Below are 19,124 nucleotides of genomic sequence, written 5' to 3' on the forward strand. Positions count from 1 at the left end.
ATATGAGGTTGGTGAGATTCCAAGTTCCCCTTGACTGACTGGACTGTCAAAGCTGCTGTGTGTTTTAGATTCTATTCAGCTTCAAGATGATGTTTAAAGATGATTTTTGAAAAAAAGTTGAATTTAGAGACAGTGTCAGAATAAACATTCTGCTTGAGCTGTTCACACTCTTCACTTCAGTGTGTGTTTCCTATTCCACACTGTGGAGCATCTTGCTGCTGACCCAGGTTCCCGAGGCCTGAGGCTGCTCATATTATCAACAGCACATCCTAAGAAAATGTTGTTCCAGTGTCTAATTACATTTAGAATTAATGTCATCTACAATATCTGACAAATCTCAACATATTTTCAAGCATTTTTCTAAATATAGTCTCAAATATACAGTATGTGAAATGTAATTTTTTGCAACTTGGGATAGCTCTGATGTCATTGAACTGCATCTGATCCCAGCAATCATGAGCAAACCTGAGAATGCATCTTGACTTGATTTGTTATCAGTACTGGTTTGACAGTTTGAAATATGTATTATTCTCATGCAGGCTGCAGGCAAAACTCTCCTGAAACAAATCACTTAAATTCCAAATTACAATCTCCAGTTACACTGTTCCATGTAACTTGAGAATTCATAAATAGTTTCATTTAACTGTACAAAGGACTAACAAGTGCTGAGATGAGCATCCATAACACTTCAATCATCTGCATTTATTTAAGCATCTACATAGCAACAAACATAAGGGACATATAGCCTACATCAGAGATTCTCAACCTTTTTCATATCAAGGACCCCTAATTTAGTACACATTAGGGCCACTGACCCCCATTTGATTATATTTTTTCTAGTGGACCCAAATCTGAGAATATTTTTATTGTTAGATATTATTTTTTTCCTTGACTGTATTGTAGGCAGAGAGATAACAGTGGATCTATGACCAAAACAGTCATTCTACATTCTCTAATTGTGTTAACTTCTTGTAAATGAAATAATGTTGAAGTTTAACAATTCATCAATTTGCTGAGGATCCCCTGGAACCCCCTCATGGACCCCTGGTGGTCCCCAGACCCCACACTGAGACCACTGACTTAATTCACTGGAGAGCTTTCACATCTCCAGATAGCTGGGAACGCTGCGGTCCAATAGGTAGACTACAAACACACAGGGCAAACACAATCTCCAACAGTTGAATCCAAAAAGTGACAAAAAATGTCCTTTCAACACCCACACAGCAGTGGGACCTGCCTACATCCTTCCTAAATGCCACGCACAGTGCCACCCTGCATTCAGTCTGTGCCCCACCTCGGCCACCCCAGTCAAAATGGCCTGGACACCCCACTGAGAAAGTGTACATATACTCCAGGGTCATTGGTTTGGGTAGAGTCTGGAGAGAGGACCTCATCATTTTACAAGGGAAATATCATATAAATAAATCTTTTAAGGTACTTTTATTTGAATATGAATTATTGATTGAGTCTCTCAAGGATTATGTACTATTGTTAAATTACATTCAAAATTACTTTTATAGGTTTATTCATCCTGAAACAACACTTATTTTGTCACTTATTTTAATGTGAGTTGAATTTTTGCTGTATGTCAGGCTGTTTGTAATGTATATAACCAAATGAGTAAAATAAAATGGAATAAAAGATAAAAAACAAAACAGAGCCTGGGGAGAGATCACTTGGCGCCCCCTGCAGGCCATTAATGAATCAACAGGAATATTTTTGTTTTGCAGGATGGATGTCAAATTGCTCACAGCCGCTCCAACATTCACCCTGCAAACCGCTTACAGAGAAACCGGCCGTGTTAGCATCTGCAGGGGCTGACCGTGCATAGAAAGCACTTTGACCAGACGATCATACTGCACTCAGAGGAATACAGGCTGTGACTGTAAACACCAATGTCGGCGAAACAGCTGGATGCCACTTACTGTAGCTAGCGAGCTTTAGCAAACCAGCAAACTGCGGACCGGCGTGAAGTCACCAGCGGTGAAAGTGTCAGACTCATGCTGCAGATGTGGAAGGATGGATCACTGGTAGGTTAGCTCAAAGGTTTTAAGCATTTTAAGGACGGAAGTGGGCAGCTGTCTTTATTACTTATTACCGTACTCTGCAGACAAGGAAGTTGCTCCTAACTGTGTTGTGTGCGGTGATCAGGCGTGAGGATGAGGAGCCGCAGTAACTCAGGAGTACGGCTGGATGGCTATGCCAGGCTGGTCCAGGAGACCATCCTGTGTCTCCAGGTAAGTCCAGACACCCTCTCACTGTCATGTCGTTTCACAGCACTAAGCCCTGCTGTGTTATTGACAGCTGATAGAGAGAGAGAGAGCAGTGTTATGAAGCCGTCTTGATGTTGGAATTGCATGGTATAGCTGTATAGTTCAAGTTCAAGTTTGTTTATATAGCCCTTTATCACAAGCATGTGTCAAAGGACTTTACAGAGAATGAGCCTAACTAGATCTAACTGATCAACAATCAATATATCATAGAACAGAATGATATAGGACAAACATCAGGAAGAGCAAGACACACAAAAAACAGATTGTAGCAAGACAACATCCTATCTATTCTACACAGCCTAACCTACCAGCACCACCAGCCTTAGGCCCTCAATGCATACAAGGAAAAACTAAACCTTGTTATGAAAAAAAAATGGAAGAAACCTTGGGTGGGCCAAGTCAAAGAGGGATCCCCCACCGGGAGGCTGAGCATGTAATAGGTGCCAGGGAAATAGTGACAAGAACATGGGCAATGACTGTATCCTGTGTGTAGTTTTGTATGATGTGTGTGTTATTTTAACTAAATCTTCAGTTTTCTGCTTTGCCACTGAAATATGTTAAATATGCAGATGTTATGGACCCTATGTATGTATGTTCTGCTCCAGCCAGTGTTTGCAGCATAGAAATAAACAAGGGCTTGAGCAAAGTTCAACCCCCGTAACAGGCTGAGGACCGGGACGCTATGCACCTTATCTGATCAACACTTTGGTTCACACTGAAGCACACTGTCAACAGCTGTCTAAGTTTAAAACTGTGGCCCGGATGGTGGATAGTTGATAGAAAACAGTGCCCGCTGTCTTTCCACTGTGTGTGTGTTTGTTTGTGTGTGTGTGTGTGTGTTACAGAACCCAGTGACAGGGCTTCTGCCTGCCAGCACCCAGCAGAGGGATGCCTGGGTGAGGGATAATGTGTATAGTGTCCTGGCTGTGTGGGGACTGGGCATGGCCTACCGCAAGAATGCAGACCGGGACGAAGACAAGGCCAAGGCCTATGAACTGGAGCAGGTGTGTTTGTCACAGAGAGGAAGAGAGGGAGAGGGTCAGTGTGTACACCAGTGTGTTTGTTCTTCCCTCTATGTTGGGTTAAATATTTCTGCTTAGTCAGTATTTGGCTTGAGGCCCAGCTGATCTACAGTAGGAGTCTGGAGAAGCCAATGATACTGTAATAATCACCATTCTTCATGTGAATATATTAGACATAGGCTATGATTACACTTGTTGCTTTAATGTGACTTTTATCACCCAATTCCATCAGGTAAGGCTGGGCGGTATGGACAAAATTAATATCACGATAATCCTAAGAAAATATTTTGATATCAATATATGATGATCTCTGCTAACATATGCAAAATTACATGTTAAATATTCAAATTGATCTTGATTACACTGAACTGCATGATAATATAAAGTATAGGCTAATAAAATAATTATAATCATAATATTCCCTCATTTGTTTCAGATCTCATTTCAGAAAGATTTTAATTAGTATTAATGAATGTATTATTAATACAACAGAATTGTGTATCATAACCCCATATCATTATTTCATTAAGATTATGATTCTATCAAAAGATGATAATCGATAATACTAAATTATTGCCCAACCCTGCAGGACACATTAAGTGGCAGGTTGCACAAACAACAGATTTTGCTCACATTGCTATCAGATCTTCAAAATCAGATGGAAGTGATCAAGCTTGTATAGTGATTTGAATTCTATGTAGTCTTGAGCTAATCCAGCCACAGACACTTAGCACATATAAGCAATGGGAAGAGAGGGAGAGTGGGAAAAAGTAATCCAAACACAATCACAAATACAGCCAGATTTCCTGAGAGCACTTGCCTCCTGTCCATCAGAATCACAGAAAAGTAGTCTACTGGACTTCAAATAGAAGACTTTTTGGTCCGTTACTGACCAATGTTTTGTTTGATCTGTGTTTTTTTAATGTGACTGTTGTTGTTTCTTGGCAGAGCGTGGTGAAACTGATGCAGGGACTTCTACAGTGCATGATGAGACAGGTAAGATACACTCATGTGCTCCTATTGAGTGATTGATTTCTTGATTTATCTAATTTTGAATAGCATAATGTTCTTTATTCTCTTTTTTTTATGCAGACCATCTTATGTTGCAGTACATTTTAAAGGCTATGGTAAATTGTCAGTAGCTGCATACAAAACTGAAATTTTAAAGTTTAAAAACCTTCAGCTTTTCCAGTCTTTGCAAAAGGAGTTCCCGTTCTAATCTTGCCATAATCCCTTTTGGGTCTCATCTGACCCAGATAAAACAAAAACACATTGCACTAGAGAAACATGCTTTCAGTAACGCCTATCAGTGTTGGTATGCCTATGCATTTTGTGTATGTGTATTTGTGTATGTGCGTGCGTTCAGGTGGACAAGGTTGAGAAGTTCAAACAGACCCAGAGTACAAAGGATTGCCTGCATGCCAAATACCATACTCCCACCTGTGCCACAGTGGTGGGGGACGACCAGTGGGGCCACCTACAGGTGGACGCCACCTCTATTTACTTGTTGGTACTGGCACAGATGACGGCCTCAGGTAGGCTGAAAGACCGCAAAGAAAGTGGAAGAGTAACATTTGCCAAAGCACACTTTTTGCAGTGAAAAATACAGCGTGACGCATTTTGACAGACACATTTGTCTTACAGAATTTTTGTCACGTTTGTATGTGTATCACGTTTGCATGCAGGTCTTCGTATCATCTCGAACCTGGATGAGGTCGCCTTCATTCAAAACTTGGTCTTCTACATAGAGGCTGCCTACAAAGTAGCGGTAAGTGGCACTTTCAGAGGTTGGAGGGTGAGTTCCAGTTAAGTAAGAGGTAGAGGCAGACACCTAGTAGCTGAAAAGTGGAGCGAAGGCTTTGAGAAAACATTTAAGATGATGCACAGAGCCACAGGAGTTTTAGGAAGAACGGGAAAGAAGAGCTTAGAGATTGGAGAGACTAAATTCAGTCAGGGGGAGAGGGGAAATTGTTTAGCCTGCAAGATGGAAGCAGGGAAATGGTGGTGAGAGGGACTTGCAATTAGCTGCTAGATATGGGAGCAGAAGAGAAGAGAGAGAGAAAGGAAGGGAGTCTGATGGGAGAAAGACAGGGAGAAGAGAGAGCATGCATGAATGAAAGCAGGTAAAGTAGGAAAGATGAGTTGCCAGACTGTTGAGTGGTGCTGTCATGACCTTTTGTCTCTGCAGGATTATGGGATGTGGGAGCGAGGGGACAAGACCAACCAGGGCATCCCTGAGCTCAATGGCAGCTCTGTAGGCATGGCTAAGGTACCGGACAACTTTGCAGTATTTATCAACGTCTATAATTTACTGTATACTAAAGACCCGAAATATGTAGGTGTATATATTTTCCAGTATTTAAAAAAGTGTGTGTGTGTGTGTGTGTGTTGGGGGCTTGCAGGCAGCTCTGGAGGCCATAGATGAGCTGGATCTTTTTGGTGCCCATGGAGGGCCAAAGTCAGTCATCCATGTTCTGCCTGATGAAGTTGAACACTGTCAGGTACTGCTGGCCTTGCCTCTATCTATCTCAACATTGGGGAATTTTGAGAGTCTACTGCTGGAAAAAAACGTCATCAATCTTAATACAATGTCTGTACAAATTCATTCAGTCCTTTATTTATTCAGATGAATCTCATTGAGATCGAGCAACATAACAAAAAGTGGCAAGACCTGCACAACAAATCAATCATACGTTCACATACATACATCAAGCAGTACATGACAACATGAGGAAACTAAAAGCAATTACATACATTGCTAAAGGTCAAGTATCAACATATCAAAATCTTGAAAGGGAAGAAGGCAGTCTAATCTCAGTGTTTTCTGTAAATTTTCCACTTGTAATAGCTAAACTAGCTTTACCTAAGTCAGGTTTTTATGCGAGGAATATCGAGTAATACATATTCATGAGATCTTGTGCCATAGCTTGATAATTTATAACTGAATAAAGGTAATATAGGAGTTTTAAAATCAAGGCCTTGTATATGAATAAATCCAATGTATTTCTCTTCTGGATGTGAGCAACAATCATCCTGCATTTTGATATAAGATGCAGTGATGTGTCCTGAAATTGTCTCCTGTAATAATAACAAATATTACACATTATTAATGATTTACACACCTGTACTCTCTCTACCGACCTCTCTTCCTCTCCACCTTCCTGTGTCTTTTCCCCAGTCCATCCTGTGCTCCATGCTGCCAAGGGCTTCGACTTCGAAGGAGATCGACGCCGGTCTTCTGTCTGTCATCTCCTTCCCTGCCTTCGCTGTTGAGGACGCTGACCTGGTGGCCGTCACCAAGTCTGAGATCATAAACAAACTGCAGGTACACTCACTCACTCCACTCACATAGTTCATTTTGGCCCGCCGTGCACTGAAACACTATCCAATTCAGTATTCTGTTCTATTCTATTCTGTTCCCATGTACATGCAAATCATGTCATCATAAAATTTCTACTCTTCCGCGTACTTTCAGGGTCGCTATGGCTGCTGCCGCTTTATCAGGGACGGGTATCGTTGTCCTAGAGAGGTAATGCTGTTTTGAATGGTTTATTCAAATAATGGCTGCAGAGAAAATGAAACAGGGAGAGGACATATTAACTTGATGTTGCATGTAGCAGATAGACATGCCACACCCGAATTATGAAATGAGAAAGAGGAGGCGCACTGTTTAGATGGATGTCATAGACAAATTTAGTATGAATCTGATTTAATTCCTACTGGAGCAAAATTGTTGATCACCTTTTAAAGAATTACATTTCTCCTGCTTCGATTCTAGTCTGTAGACCGCAAGTGGCTTCAGTTCAGTCTATCATTATGTCTTATGTTATGTGGTTTCTTTATATTTTTATTATTAATTACACGTGTGATATAATCTGAGCTGTAAAGCGCTAGTGTGCGGGTGTGTGTCTCCCAGGACCCGTCTCGTCTGCACTACGACCCTGCGGAGCTCAAGCTGTTTGAGAATATTGAATGTGAATGGCCGGTGTTCTGGACGTATCTCATTCTGGACGGCATCTTCACTGGAGACCAAGTGCAGGTAATAGAACCTAAGCAAAATGTGTTAAGGCCTGGAGTCACTTCTAACAACATGTCAAAGTGATGAAGAAGTATTATAGACATAGCAAACAAACTACTGTGTGCTCTGTGCAGGTGCAGGAGTACCGTGAGGCTCTGGAGGGCATTCTGATCAGAGGGAAGAATGGCATCAGACTGGTGCCTGAACTCTACGCTGTACTGCATGAGAAGGTATCCTATTCACATAAGAAACATCCAGCCTTCCTCTGGTTGTGTTCTCTGCCAAAACCTACAAACCGACTTCAAGAAACTTCGTGAAAAACACGGGAGTGGCAGCTGCACTCCAGAAACACTAGAAAAATGACTGAGACTGGTCCTCATCTTTTCTAATTAATCGATCATTTTTCTAATACGTTTTTTTTTGGAGTGCTGCCACTCCCATGTTTTTGAGTTGCACCAAGGAATTCTATTCTATTCTATTCTATTCAGAATTGAAGGGCAACAAAGGCAACAAAGGCTCAACAGACAAGAGTTTTGGCAGCAAAATCAGTAGGCCAGTTTTTCTGACCCTACTAACAAGGTTATAGGCCTATTTACTGCATCTTGCCTAGGTTGCCCTTAAAAGGTGAGAAAGAACATCAGATTAACATATGTGTGTTTGTCTGAGCCGTTGTACCTGTGTGTCATTTAACTAATTAAGAGTGGGAACATGTTGCCTCTTGCAGATGGAGGAGGAGTACAGCAGCCCCCACACAGTGGACAGAGTGGCTCTGGGGCAGCTGCCTCACATGTGGGGACAGTCGCTCTACATCTTGGGCTGTCTGTTGGCCGAGGTAGCTGATGACAGGACCTTTACACACTGCCTCTTATGTTAGCTAGCAACACTTAACTGGTGCTTACAAACATGCTCAGCTATAGATAGTCAGGAACACACATTTTCCACTGTACACATGTAAAAGAAGTCAGTTCTGTAAGGAGTAGTTTCCAGCCATACAGCACTATCATGTCTTTTCTAAACATAAACAAACAGTAAAGCAGCTTCCATCGTTTCCCTCTGTAAACTCCCCCTTTCTCTGTCTTTTTCTTTCTCTCTCTGCTATAAGGGTTTCTTGGCACCAGGGGAAGTAGATCCACTCAACAGGAGATTCTCTACTAACTTCAAACCCGATGTTGTTGTGCAAGGTTTGTGTCAATCATCTCTATGAGGGAAGCTTTAGCCTAGAGGTTAGAGAAATGGGCTTGTGACTGGACGGAAAGACGGGGGAAAATCTGGGAGGGAAAAGTGAAGGAAAAGAAGAAATTAACACTCTCAAATCCAATAGCAACTACCGTCAAGATACCCATGAGCAAGACACTTAATGCTTTGCCACTGTTGGCTATGGGCGTAGATTAAAAAGGGCATACATGCTCTGTCAATCTTCCCTGGACAGATAAAGTTTAAAACAAAAGAAATTCTGTTCAAAACATGTGACACTTTGACTTAATACACTGTGGTTTTATAGATTGATACTTCAAAAGCAGGATATAAAGGCCTTCTTGTGTGTGTGTGTGTGTGTCTGTCCAGTTTGTGTTGTAGCAGAGTCAGAGGAGATCCAGGAGTTGCTGAGCGACCATGGGATCCAGGTCCAGACAGTATCAGAAGTGCTGCCCATCAGGGTCCTGCCCGCTCGCATCCTCAGCCACATCTATGTCAGACTGGGTACCAAGCATCAAGCACTCTTTTCTTCAGTGTGTATGTGTGTGGGCTTGTGTGTGTGTGTGTGTGTGTGTAAGAGATAGAGTAACATCTTCTTGTGTTGTTGCCACAGGGAACTGTAAGAAACTAAATCTGAGTGGGCGGCCCTACAGACACATCGGAGTTCTGGGAACATCCAAATTCTACGAGATCAGAAACCGCTCTTACACATTCACCCCTCAGGTAAAACTGTAGCATGAATAGAGCACCTTGATTCATGGGTTCACTCATTCACAGCATTCTGATCTCTCCGCCTGTCCATGCTCTCTGTCCAGTTTCTGGATCAGCACCATTTCTACCTGGCGCTGGACAACCAGATGATTGTGGAGATGCTGCGTATGGAGCTGGCCTATCTCTCCTCTTGCTGGAGGATGACAGGCCGGCCCACACTCACTTTCCCCATCACCCGCAGCATGCTGGGTAAGGCACTTGAGTCCAGGTTCATCAGTTGGTGCTGCGGTCCTTGTTTTCTCAGGAAACAGCCAATGGAACTGCTCTTGACCCTGGGGAACACAAATATTTATGAACTGCAGACAACATAGAAATTTAACTAGTTTTGCTATCTTATGGCTGGCATTTTTCAGTTCAGCGTAGCGCAAAATTATTCTCACAAGCCAGAAAATGAATGGGGATTAATGGAGATATTGTAAAGGTGGAATGCTGAATAGTTTTGCCAGGATGTTGTCTGAAATTCATCCCTGCATGCACTGTATTGCAGTCTAGCTTTGCCATGATAATTCCCCTGTTTGTGGTTTGCAAATAATATGTAGTTTCTATGTCCATGTATGTATGTTTCCTCAATGTTCTTTCATCAAATGAAATAACCATCGACTCATAATGATTTTTTCATTTTGTTATGTCCAGTTGAAGACGGTGACGGCATTGATCCGTGTATCCTAGCAACCCTGAGGAAACTACAGGATGGCTACTTTGCAGGAGCCAGGTCTGTCTCCTTCTGTAACAATACACATAGGATGTCGTAGTAGTAGTGTGAATTTAAGAATTTCTTCTGTTTTCTTTCACAAGTGTATTGATAATCATGTTATACAATATATGTTATTACTGTGCGTGTGACTGCAGGGTGCAGATGTCAGACCTCTCCAGTTTCCAGACCACTTCCTTCCACACTCGACTCAGTTTCTTAGATGAGGAGAATGATGACAGCTTACTGGAGGATGAGGAAGAGGAGGATGACGAGGAATATGAAGAGGAAAATGACAGCTGTGGGCCTTCAGGTAGCCCACCGAAGTCTTTGCGTACCTCTCAGAGGCAAGATAAGTGTAAGTAATCGAGTGTATTTAAATCATAATTTATGGCTCATCTCTCCTCTCCAGGCAGCTCAGAAGGCGTGATTGACCAGTACCTCACCCAGCTACTCCACAGCACCACCAAGTGCCATCTCCCTCCCATCCAGGGCGGGCAGCACCATGTCTTCAGTGCTGAACACACCACCAGAGATATCCTGTCTCTCATGGCCCAGGTTCAGGGCCTCAACATGCCCAGTGAGTTACTAAAAATCTAATGATTCAGCCTAGGTGGTAGGTGGGAAAAATCCTTATCCTCCTGTTAAAAACAGCTACTGGCGATGTACCTTGCATTTCTGGGCCTTTTTGTTATTCCCATTGACAACTGACTGAACATAGACAACGTGATGTCACGTCAAGATATTTCCAATGCAACTACAATGGAGTCTGATAGCAGTGTGTGTGTGTGTGTGTGTGTGTGTGTGTGTGTGTGTTTTTCAGAGTCATCCATGTATCTACCTGTGACTCCTGCCATGACCAAACACCGCAGATCTCTCAACCTACTTGAAGTTCCCCATCCTCAGCAGGCTTCACACACAAAGCAGCACAAGGTTGGCACAACAGATCACTGCACAAGCAACCTGGTTTTATTGTGGACTAAATTGCTCTGTATCTCTTATGACTTAAGTATTAGTCCTTCTTTTCTCTGATGCCTAATTGTGTAACACTTAAATTCCTTACAAGTCCCACAGTGCTGCTGATCTGCACCTGCCTCGAGACTCGCAGGGCAACACAGACTTTGCCGGGTTGGTGAGGCAGCTGAGAGAGTGTCCCACTCTGCAGGACCAGGCTGACATCCTCTACGTTCTCTACATCATGAAGTATGGACACAGACTCACAGGCTCTCTCTCACACACTCACACACACAGCTCATTGCCAGTCTTAGCACACTAAGGCAGCGGCCACACTAATCCATCAGAACAGGTTACTTATAACAGAATTATTGACGGATAGATTTCTGTCCGTTGGGCTGTTTTGGAACGTCAACATGGTGGGCGAGGCAGAAATACAGTAAGGCTTTGCTCATAACGGAGCTACTTCATAGAAAAAAGGAAGACTATACAGTATGAATTACATAATAAACTGTTTTATCCTTGTTTTGGTCATACTGTTATTTCTGTGTTGCTATTTTCCCCAAAATAAAGGTAGGAATGCCTCTAATTGGCTGGTGAAGATGGTGAAGAATCGATCTGTCCAGAAAAAGTTTGGACAGAGACAGATGTGTTCATTGAAAATAAATTGAAATGATACAGGGACAGACACAACGGATCAGTGTGGCCGCCGCCTTATAAGTAAACAATGATTTGAATAAATTGTTGTAATTGAGTGTCCTGTGCTGTCTACTGCTGAGCAGAGGAGCTAATTGGCTGGTTGAGGTGTCGGGCCCGGGCCAGGGCGGGGCTAGTGTGCGCTCTCTGCTGGAGGAGCTGTATGTGCAGGCTGGAGCCTGTAAGGAGTGGGGCCTCATCAGATACATCTCTGGAATACTGCGCAAGAGAGTGGAGGTCCTGGCTGAGGTCAGTTTGTGGCTGTTGCTGTTGCCCAGCTGTTAGAGAGACTGTTGTTTAGTTGGAGAGCAAGAATCCCCCCTGCTGAAGTGTCCTTGAGCAAGGCACAGGATAACTACCAGCTCCAGCGGTGCTACTCTGTAGCTGAGTCTACACTCTGAGCTCCCTTTGCATGTGGGCAGGCAAAAAGAGAATAAAAGAAATACTTAACAGGCAAATTTGCCTTGATTTATTGATCACCCCATGACCTCATATTTGTTTGCTTTTTTATTTTTTGTTTCTTGTTTGCTTTTTGCTTGTTGTCCTTATAATGTGAAAAATGTTCATAAATAAAAAGTAAAAAAAAAAAAAAAAAGATACTTAACTATCAGGTGACAAAATGTAGAAGTGTCATTTGCCTATTTGGTGCATCTCCACACACTATGTAACCCACAAAGCTGACTTAAGATTAAACCTACCCCAGACAATGAATATCTATAGACTACTTTTCACACAATTATGAATATCACTTGAAACTCTGTAGACTTTTTAATGACATGTTATAGTCACTTGATAGGACGTTGAGTATCAACACTGGACTATCCAAACAAAGTGTGACCTATTATTTTTACTATTTCATTCCATCTATGTGTGTCTATTCCACAGGCGTGCACAGATCTTATTTCCCATCATAAGCAGCTGACAGTGGGTCTACCTCCTGAACCCAGGGAAAGAGTTATCACAACGTAAGTTATCTTACATACAATTATTGTCAAGAAAACTGGTGTGGCTGTAGAGAATTTGTGATAAAGCTTAGGCTTAGTTGAAATAATTACTGGAGAGTAAACCGACTCCTCCTCCTTCCTGTCTCTGTCCAGTCCGCTTCCTCCTGAGGAGCTGAACACTCTGATCTATGAAGCCAGTGGTCAGGACATCAGTATAGCTGTACTCACTCAGGTAAAACCTTAAGGTAAACTATAGGGCTGCTGCAGGACTTCTTTGAGACACTGATCTTAACGGCATGAACCGTGTGTGTGTGTGTTGTGTGTGTGTTGGTCATATAGGAAATAATGGTCTATCTAGCCATGTACGTGCGCTCCCAGCCTGCTCTGTTTGGGGACATGCTCAGACTCAGGATAGGACTCATAATGCAAGTGATGGCCACTGAGCTGGCTCGCAGCCTACACTGCTCTGGTAGGAAAGTACACACACACAGACAAACAGAAACACACACACACACACATATACACGTGTGAACATACAGAAAACTACCCTACACAATAGGAATGGATGGATGTGTGTAATACTTTTGTAGGTGAGGAGGCCTCTGAGAGCCTGATGAGCCTGAGTCCGTTCGACATGAAGAACTTGCTGCATCACATCCTCAGTGGCAAGGAGTTTGGAGTGGAGAAGAGCAGTGAGTCTCTTCCTTTCTCTTTCTCTCTCTCGCTCTCTTTGTCTCTCCCTCCCCCCTATATATATATACACTGTGTGTGTGTGTTTATATCACACTCTCCCTCTTTGTCTAGAGGATTTAGAGAGAAGAATGAGTGAGACGAGGTATTAGGTAGGATGAGACAGGTCAGAATGAGGTGAAGGCCAATAGAGCCAATGAAAGAGGAAAAAACGGGTAAATTGATGGACGAGGAAGTGAGGAAAAGGTTAAAGGATTGGGAGAGGAGTTCTACAGCATTATTTAATTGTTGTTGAATACTCTGTGTTTTTATCTCTATGCATCAGTGCGCCCCATCCAGTCAACAGCCACCAGCCCTGCCATCTCCATCCATGAACTAGGCCACACTGGAGCCACCAAGACCGAACGCACAGGAATACGCAAGCTCAAGAGCGAGATCAAGCAGGTGACGAGCACATATCATAAAATGGATAGACGATCTGAAATTGAATCTGTATAAATATGTAATGTTGTGGCACGTGCTTTGCTATTATTGATCTATCAATCAATCTTTAGTTTTTCTCAGAATAACACTCTCCTTGGTTCTGATTGCAGCTGGATGACTCTCGGCCGCTGAGTGTGGGTTGGGTTTGATAACGTCTGTAGGCATGTGGCTGTCTCATCTCTAAACAACAAAGCCGCTGGCTAAACCCTATTCATAAACCACATGCTGCCTCTAATCATTTTGCTAGCCATAGGGCTGTCCATGGCTGGGATTAATCCCACTTCATCACTGTTCTCATATCAGCAGGAGAAAATGCTTTGCTACTCTTGCAAGTGCCTCAGTTCAAAGTAATTCACTCTCCCAAGAAGGTGGTTTTAGAAATTCAGATTCACAAATCACATTTTCACGTATTCATGAGCTAGATCATAACGTGAATTCAGCTCCTCATTAAGCTGCTTTCAATAATCCATCCCTCTCACAACTCGTTTAATGGAATTCTTTATAATTTCAGCATGGAGTGGCATCATTTGTCTGTTGGATGGTCTTGTTCTTAGCCATGTCGAACAGTCATTTGGTTTCCAAGAGTCTTTCACATCAGGTGTCTGTTGTAGCGTTGACTTATATTGTTCATTTCATAGACCAAACATCTCTTAATAAAATGTGCTGCCATATCATCTGGGTCTAGTGTGAGAATGAGATGGCATCTCAAACTCAGTCATGAATTGAAGTATGATTCCTGTCATCTGTCATCCATGTCCATCTGTAGATCTTTGGTGGCGGTCTTTCCATGAGTAGCAATGTCACTTCTCCCCGCTCTACGGTAAACCATTTCACCCTACAGCACATCTGCTTCAGTTTAACTTTTGCTTGCCTTGTCCTACCTAAAGTTGCCGTAGTTAGAATGTAGATACTGAATAAAGTCATCCTAAAGGCATTTTCCATTCAGATTTCATATTTCATATTTCATGTTGGTCCAACTAGGCAGCGTGTGTCTTGCTAAATGACCTTAATGTGTCTGCTTAACTATCTTGCATTGCCAAGTGTGCTATAGCATGATATTGATATGCTTGAATGTTGATTGCATGGACTGTATGACTATGTATCAGTGTTAGAAGAGTCCTTTTTCATGTGTGTGGGAGAGAGAGAGAGAGAGAAAGAGAGAGAGAGAGTGAACACTTGTGTAACTTGTCCTCCATCCACAGCGTTGTAGCAGTCCCTCCACCCCTAGCGGGATCCTGTCTCCAGTGGGCGCTGGTCCAGGTGACGGACAGCTGCACTGGGAGGAGAGGCAGGGCCAGTGGCTGAGGAGGCGCAGGCTGGACGGGGCTATCAACAGAGTGCCTATGGGTTTCTACCAGAAGGTCTGGAAGATCCTCCAGAAGTGCCACGGCCTCTCCATCGATGGATACGTCTTGCCCTCCTCTACCACCCGCGAGGTAGGAGCCTCCGTTCTGGGTGAAATCTAGAACTGAGAGGCATCTGTTTTCTCTTGGTTCACTGTGTTACCTCTCTACAATCAGATGAGATAGATGAAAATAGCTTGTGGCCTTTCGATTGAAGCTGGCTTTAGGACTTCATGTGTGTGTCTGCATGGTAGTATGGATGTGTGTTTACTTCTGTTTGCGCACTGCAGATGACAGAGGGAGAGATCAAGTTTGCGGTGCAAGTGGAGTCGGTCCTGAACCACGTCCCTCAACCAGAATACCGGCAGCTACTGGTGGAGACCGTGATGGTTCTGGGCCTGGTAGCCGATGTGGATGTGGACAACATTGGCGGCGTCATCCACGTAGACCGCATCCTACACATGGCCAATGACCTCTTCCTCAGTGACCAGGTACTACCACTTTCTGCACTGCGTCGCTGTTAATCTAACACAACGGGACGAGCGTTTATTTTTGCACATGTACACTGCCATCACTTACTTTTACCTCTCCGTCCCCAGAAATCCCACAGTGCTAATGACTATTTTCTGGAGAGGGACCCAGCCACCGGCATCTGCAACTTCTTCTTCGACAGTGCCCCTAGTGGCAGCTATGGCACCATGACCTATCTGTCCAAAGCTGTGGTCACGTACGTCCAAGACTTCCTACCGAGTTCCAGCTGCCTGATGCAGTGAAGGCTCGGACCAGCAGGTGTCACTGTTCCTGACAGATGTTGTAACATGACATGTAGATTCGTATGTAACATCTGAAGAGATGCGTTGTGTAACCGAAGGATCCACTGACCAAAGGCAGCAAAGCTTCTCATTATCAGCTCATATAATTCACACGGTGCTTGTTTGATGAACTTCGTAATGAGTATTTGATTCAATGAATGCTATAGCTCTAATATATTGAAGTAACATATAGCCTTGGCAGCTGATTGCAAACCACTATTTTAATTTTTTTTTCTTTGTGACCCTAGACTGTAAACGTTATTTATTACTTTCAACATGCCGCTCAAATATGATATGTTTACAGCCAGTAACTAACATGCATATCATGTTAATGGCATGAATATCTACCAAGACAGCAGGTATATGTGTGTGCTCTTAGTCTTGTATGTGTGAGGATTTAGCCTAAATTACATGAGCAGTTACCTGTCCTCTGATTGGATACGCCATATATATTATAATTCAGTGTTGTTGATACTAAAACTTAATTGTTGTGGTCCTATATTCAGATTTAATTAACCTGTGTGATGACAAGAATCCTAGTTTCTTTGAATGCCAAGAGTCTGGTGATAATGTTTTTGTCTGTGCTTATACGTTGTTTGTATTGTATATTGTGTGAAAATTAATCTGAAATTTCGTCCATCTGTCTTCATATGAATGTGACACCCCTGGCATGTACCAAGGTACTACTGTACTTGTACTACTGATTTGGGTGAGAGCATTTGGCCTGTACTGTAACATGTTGAAGCTCTGTCTTTGTTACACTTTTAATTTGTTTAGAGTGAAGACATTCAAGTTGTTTGGTTTGCTAATGCTGGTGCCATGAATTAGTAATCATGTAGGTAATCATGTAAGGAGGAAAAATCCTCCTTAAAATACTAACACTGACAAAAACAGCAATTGACACTGTACCTCATATTTTTTGGCCCATTTTGTTGGTATATTGGTGGTATATTTTTGTTTTTCCAGCAGATAACCGAGCAAAAGTAGACAATGTGACGTCACACCAAGAAATTTCCAGTGCAGCTACAGTACAGTGAAGTTTGATATCAGAAAATGTTTCAGTTATCTAAAATATCAACAGTAAACATCAGGTTTTGGTGTCTTAATTAAATTTAAGAGTTAAAGGTTTCTTTCTAGATTCATCATTTACCACCAATATTCAAAAATCATATGGGTAGAAATCCATCATAGAAGAGGAAGAGATACAAATTTTCCGCCAACAGTAACCTCAATAGACCATAATTCAATGCAGCCACAACACATGTTGTGTCTTGAGTAAGGGGTGTGGGTCATTCTGGGAAATGTAGGAAATCACTTAACTGAAGTAGAAGTAGACAAGGCAGGTTAGAGAAAGTGGTTATACCAAAAAAGTAAATTATAATTCTTAATCACAAAATAACTTGTGGAATCCATTGAACATTACAAATTGGTGATATCTAAAAGTGTACGCGTATCCGAGGGTGGATTTTTCCTTTAGGACTCCAGTGTATACCAGCGCTTTATACATGCATGATTTATGTGTATGATCATGAGCATTACAGCCGGACATTGTATGGTACCAGAGAGGTGCAGAGTATGTTGAAAAAAAGGTCCAAGTTTGAGAACAGCGTTGTTCCACACAGGCTTTGTCCTGGACTGTGACATGAACAACTTGTATAGGGTTAGTATGGAGCAGAGAGACAGGAAAAGTTTCAACAGCTTCTGCTTAGTGCTGAGTTTTTGAAGGAAAAAAGCAGGTAAAAGTGTACAGTCTTTTATTGCTAGAGGTTGAAATGGCATTTTCATTTCTATACAATTAAAATACTACAATATAGTACAATTTACATATTTAATTGAAATGTAATATATCAACAACATATTATAATACAATGTGTGGATCACACATTAAATATTGTAAGACTGCTCTCTTAATGTAACAATGCAATCGCCCTTCATCTCCATAAGCTATTGTGTTTATTTACATATTTTTAAAGTACTTAAGTTATGTGGTCATACAAGAATAATAAAATCATTATCTACTAAAATCATCAGATACTTGTTTTCATCATTTGATACTATTACTATATACTATACTATATTATATACTATTATTCATCACTTTTCCTCAAGATCTATTTAATGATGTGTCATTGTGAAAATATCACACACACTGCTGCTGCTGGATGGACGGCTCACATCTTCATAATGTAAGTGTCAGAGAAACTACTACAGAGATAATTGATTCCAAATTAACATCCATGTGTTTTAAGTGAGTTTCTTAGGGCTCTTAGGGTTCTGAAACCTACCCAGTACATAGAGGATCATGTAAACTTGCAAATTGTCAAGTGAGAAAATGTCACAAAACAGCAGCGACACTCTACCTGTTTCTGGTTTCTTGTATTTTCACACTAGGAGAAGGCTGGTAGAGGGACAGGCCATTACAGCAAAGTACAGAGTACAGCAGAAGTCTGTCTAGTCAGTGTTTCCCAGGTTAGCCTGCAGTGTCCAGTGTTTCCCTGGGTAAACATTTCTTCCAGCTGTAGGGGGAGAGGCGGTGGGAGGCCGGGCAGGCGCATTTATATCCCCCTTTATGGTTCACACACAGGTGAGAACACCCTCCGTTCTTCCGACTGCACTCATTAATGTCTGGAGGAGAGGGAGAGAGAATTACTGTCTGTACCTTCAAGACAGAGAATGAAACATCAAACTGAAAAGGCACTTGAGCTGCGCAATGTCCCGCCATAATCACCATGATACATTAAACAAAACCACTTATGCTAATGTCATTAATTAAGCTAATTAAAGCTCTAATTATTTCTATGTCAACATACTTGTCTTCACATAACACATGGGTGGTATTAATATAAACGCTATATCTTAAAGAATTAAGGAGATATAGTAGTTTCAACAAAATCCGTTTTTTGTCATTAATATGCAAATTTATGCAGCAAGGTGCTCCAAAATGTACTCAGATCATTTACTCTATTCATAGTATTGCCAGGATGTCACATGCATTTCCTATAAATATGATGCTTTACCATATATACAGCTCACTGGCTCTGGCTGTCATTTGATTACAATAACCTGTTATTTTTTTGTGTGGTGATGTAACAGAATACTATGAATAGGGGGAACCTGTAGTGCAAGTATGACATTTTTATCTCCTGGTCTTGCATACCATGTGCCATGGTGGTGGGACATAAAAATGTGCGGTAGAGAGTGGAGAAGCATGTGTTTATGTGATGACAAGTGCG

At 42.0% G+C, this 19,124-nt stretch overlaps 1 protein-coding gene across 3 annotated transcripts; it reads left to right on the forward strand.

Moving 5' to 3' along the window:
• The first annotated feature begins 2,159 nt into the window (after window positions 1–2,159).
• On the forward strand, window positions 2,160–17,868 carry phka2 (phosphorylase kinase, alpha 2 (liver)). 3 transcript variants are annotated; one of them, XM_071533591.1, is made up of 32 exons: window positions 2,160–2,237; window positions 3,119–3,277; window positions 4,244–4,291; window positions 4,662–4,830; window positions 4,981–5,063; window positions 5,484–5,564; window positions 5,698–5,796; window positions 6,474–6,620; window positions 6,771–6,824; window positions 7,212–7,334; window positions 7,448–7,543; window positions 8,038–8,145; window positions 8,416–8,494; window positions 8,877–9,011; window positions 9,121–9,230; window positions 9,323–9,467; window positions 9,912–9,990; window positions 10,128–10,285; window positions 10,394–10,549; window positions 10,793–10,901; window positions 11,047–11,172; window positions 11,706–11,868; window positions 12,505–12,584; window positions 12,717–12,795; window positions 12,903–13,032; window positions 13,154–13,255; window positions 13,579–13,697; window positions 13,847–13,870; window positions 14,503–14,556; window positions 14,939–15,172; window positions 15,370–15,570; window positions 15,679–17,868. In XM_071533591.1, exons 1-32 carry the CDS (start codon window positions 2,160–2,162, stop codon window positions 15,850–15,852), a joined length of 3,702 nt encoding a protein of 1,233 aa, XP_071389692.1. In that variant the 3' UTR covers window positions 15,853–17,868. The 3 variants fall into 3 exon arrangements, with proteins under 3 accessions (XP_071389692.1, XP_071389693.1, XP_071389691.1); XM_071533592.1 differs by having other exon boundaries at window positions 10,128–10,282; window positions 10,382–10,549; window positions 10,793–10,902; window positions 11,036–11,172; XM_071533590.1 differs by having other exon boundaries at window positions 10,128–10,270; window positions 10,382–10,549; window positions 10,793–10,902; window positions 11,036–11,172.
• Window positions 17,869–19,124: the final 1,256 nt, after the last annotated feature.

This window comes from Centroberyx affinis, unplaced genomic scaffold (genome assembly GCF_046629955.1).
Source record: "Centroberyx affinis isolate AG114_WGS23_722 - 3 ecotype Tasmania unplaced genomic scaffold, CSIRO-AGI_Caff_v1 ptg002385l_1, whole genome shotgun sequence".
Taxonomy (NCBI): domain Eukaryota; kingdom Metazoa; phylum Chordata; class Actinopteri; order Beryciformes; family Berycidae; genus Centroberyx; species Centroberyx affinis.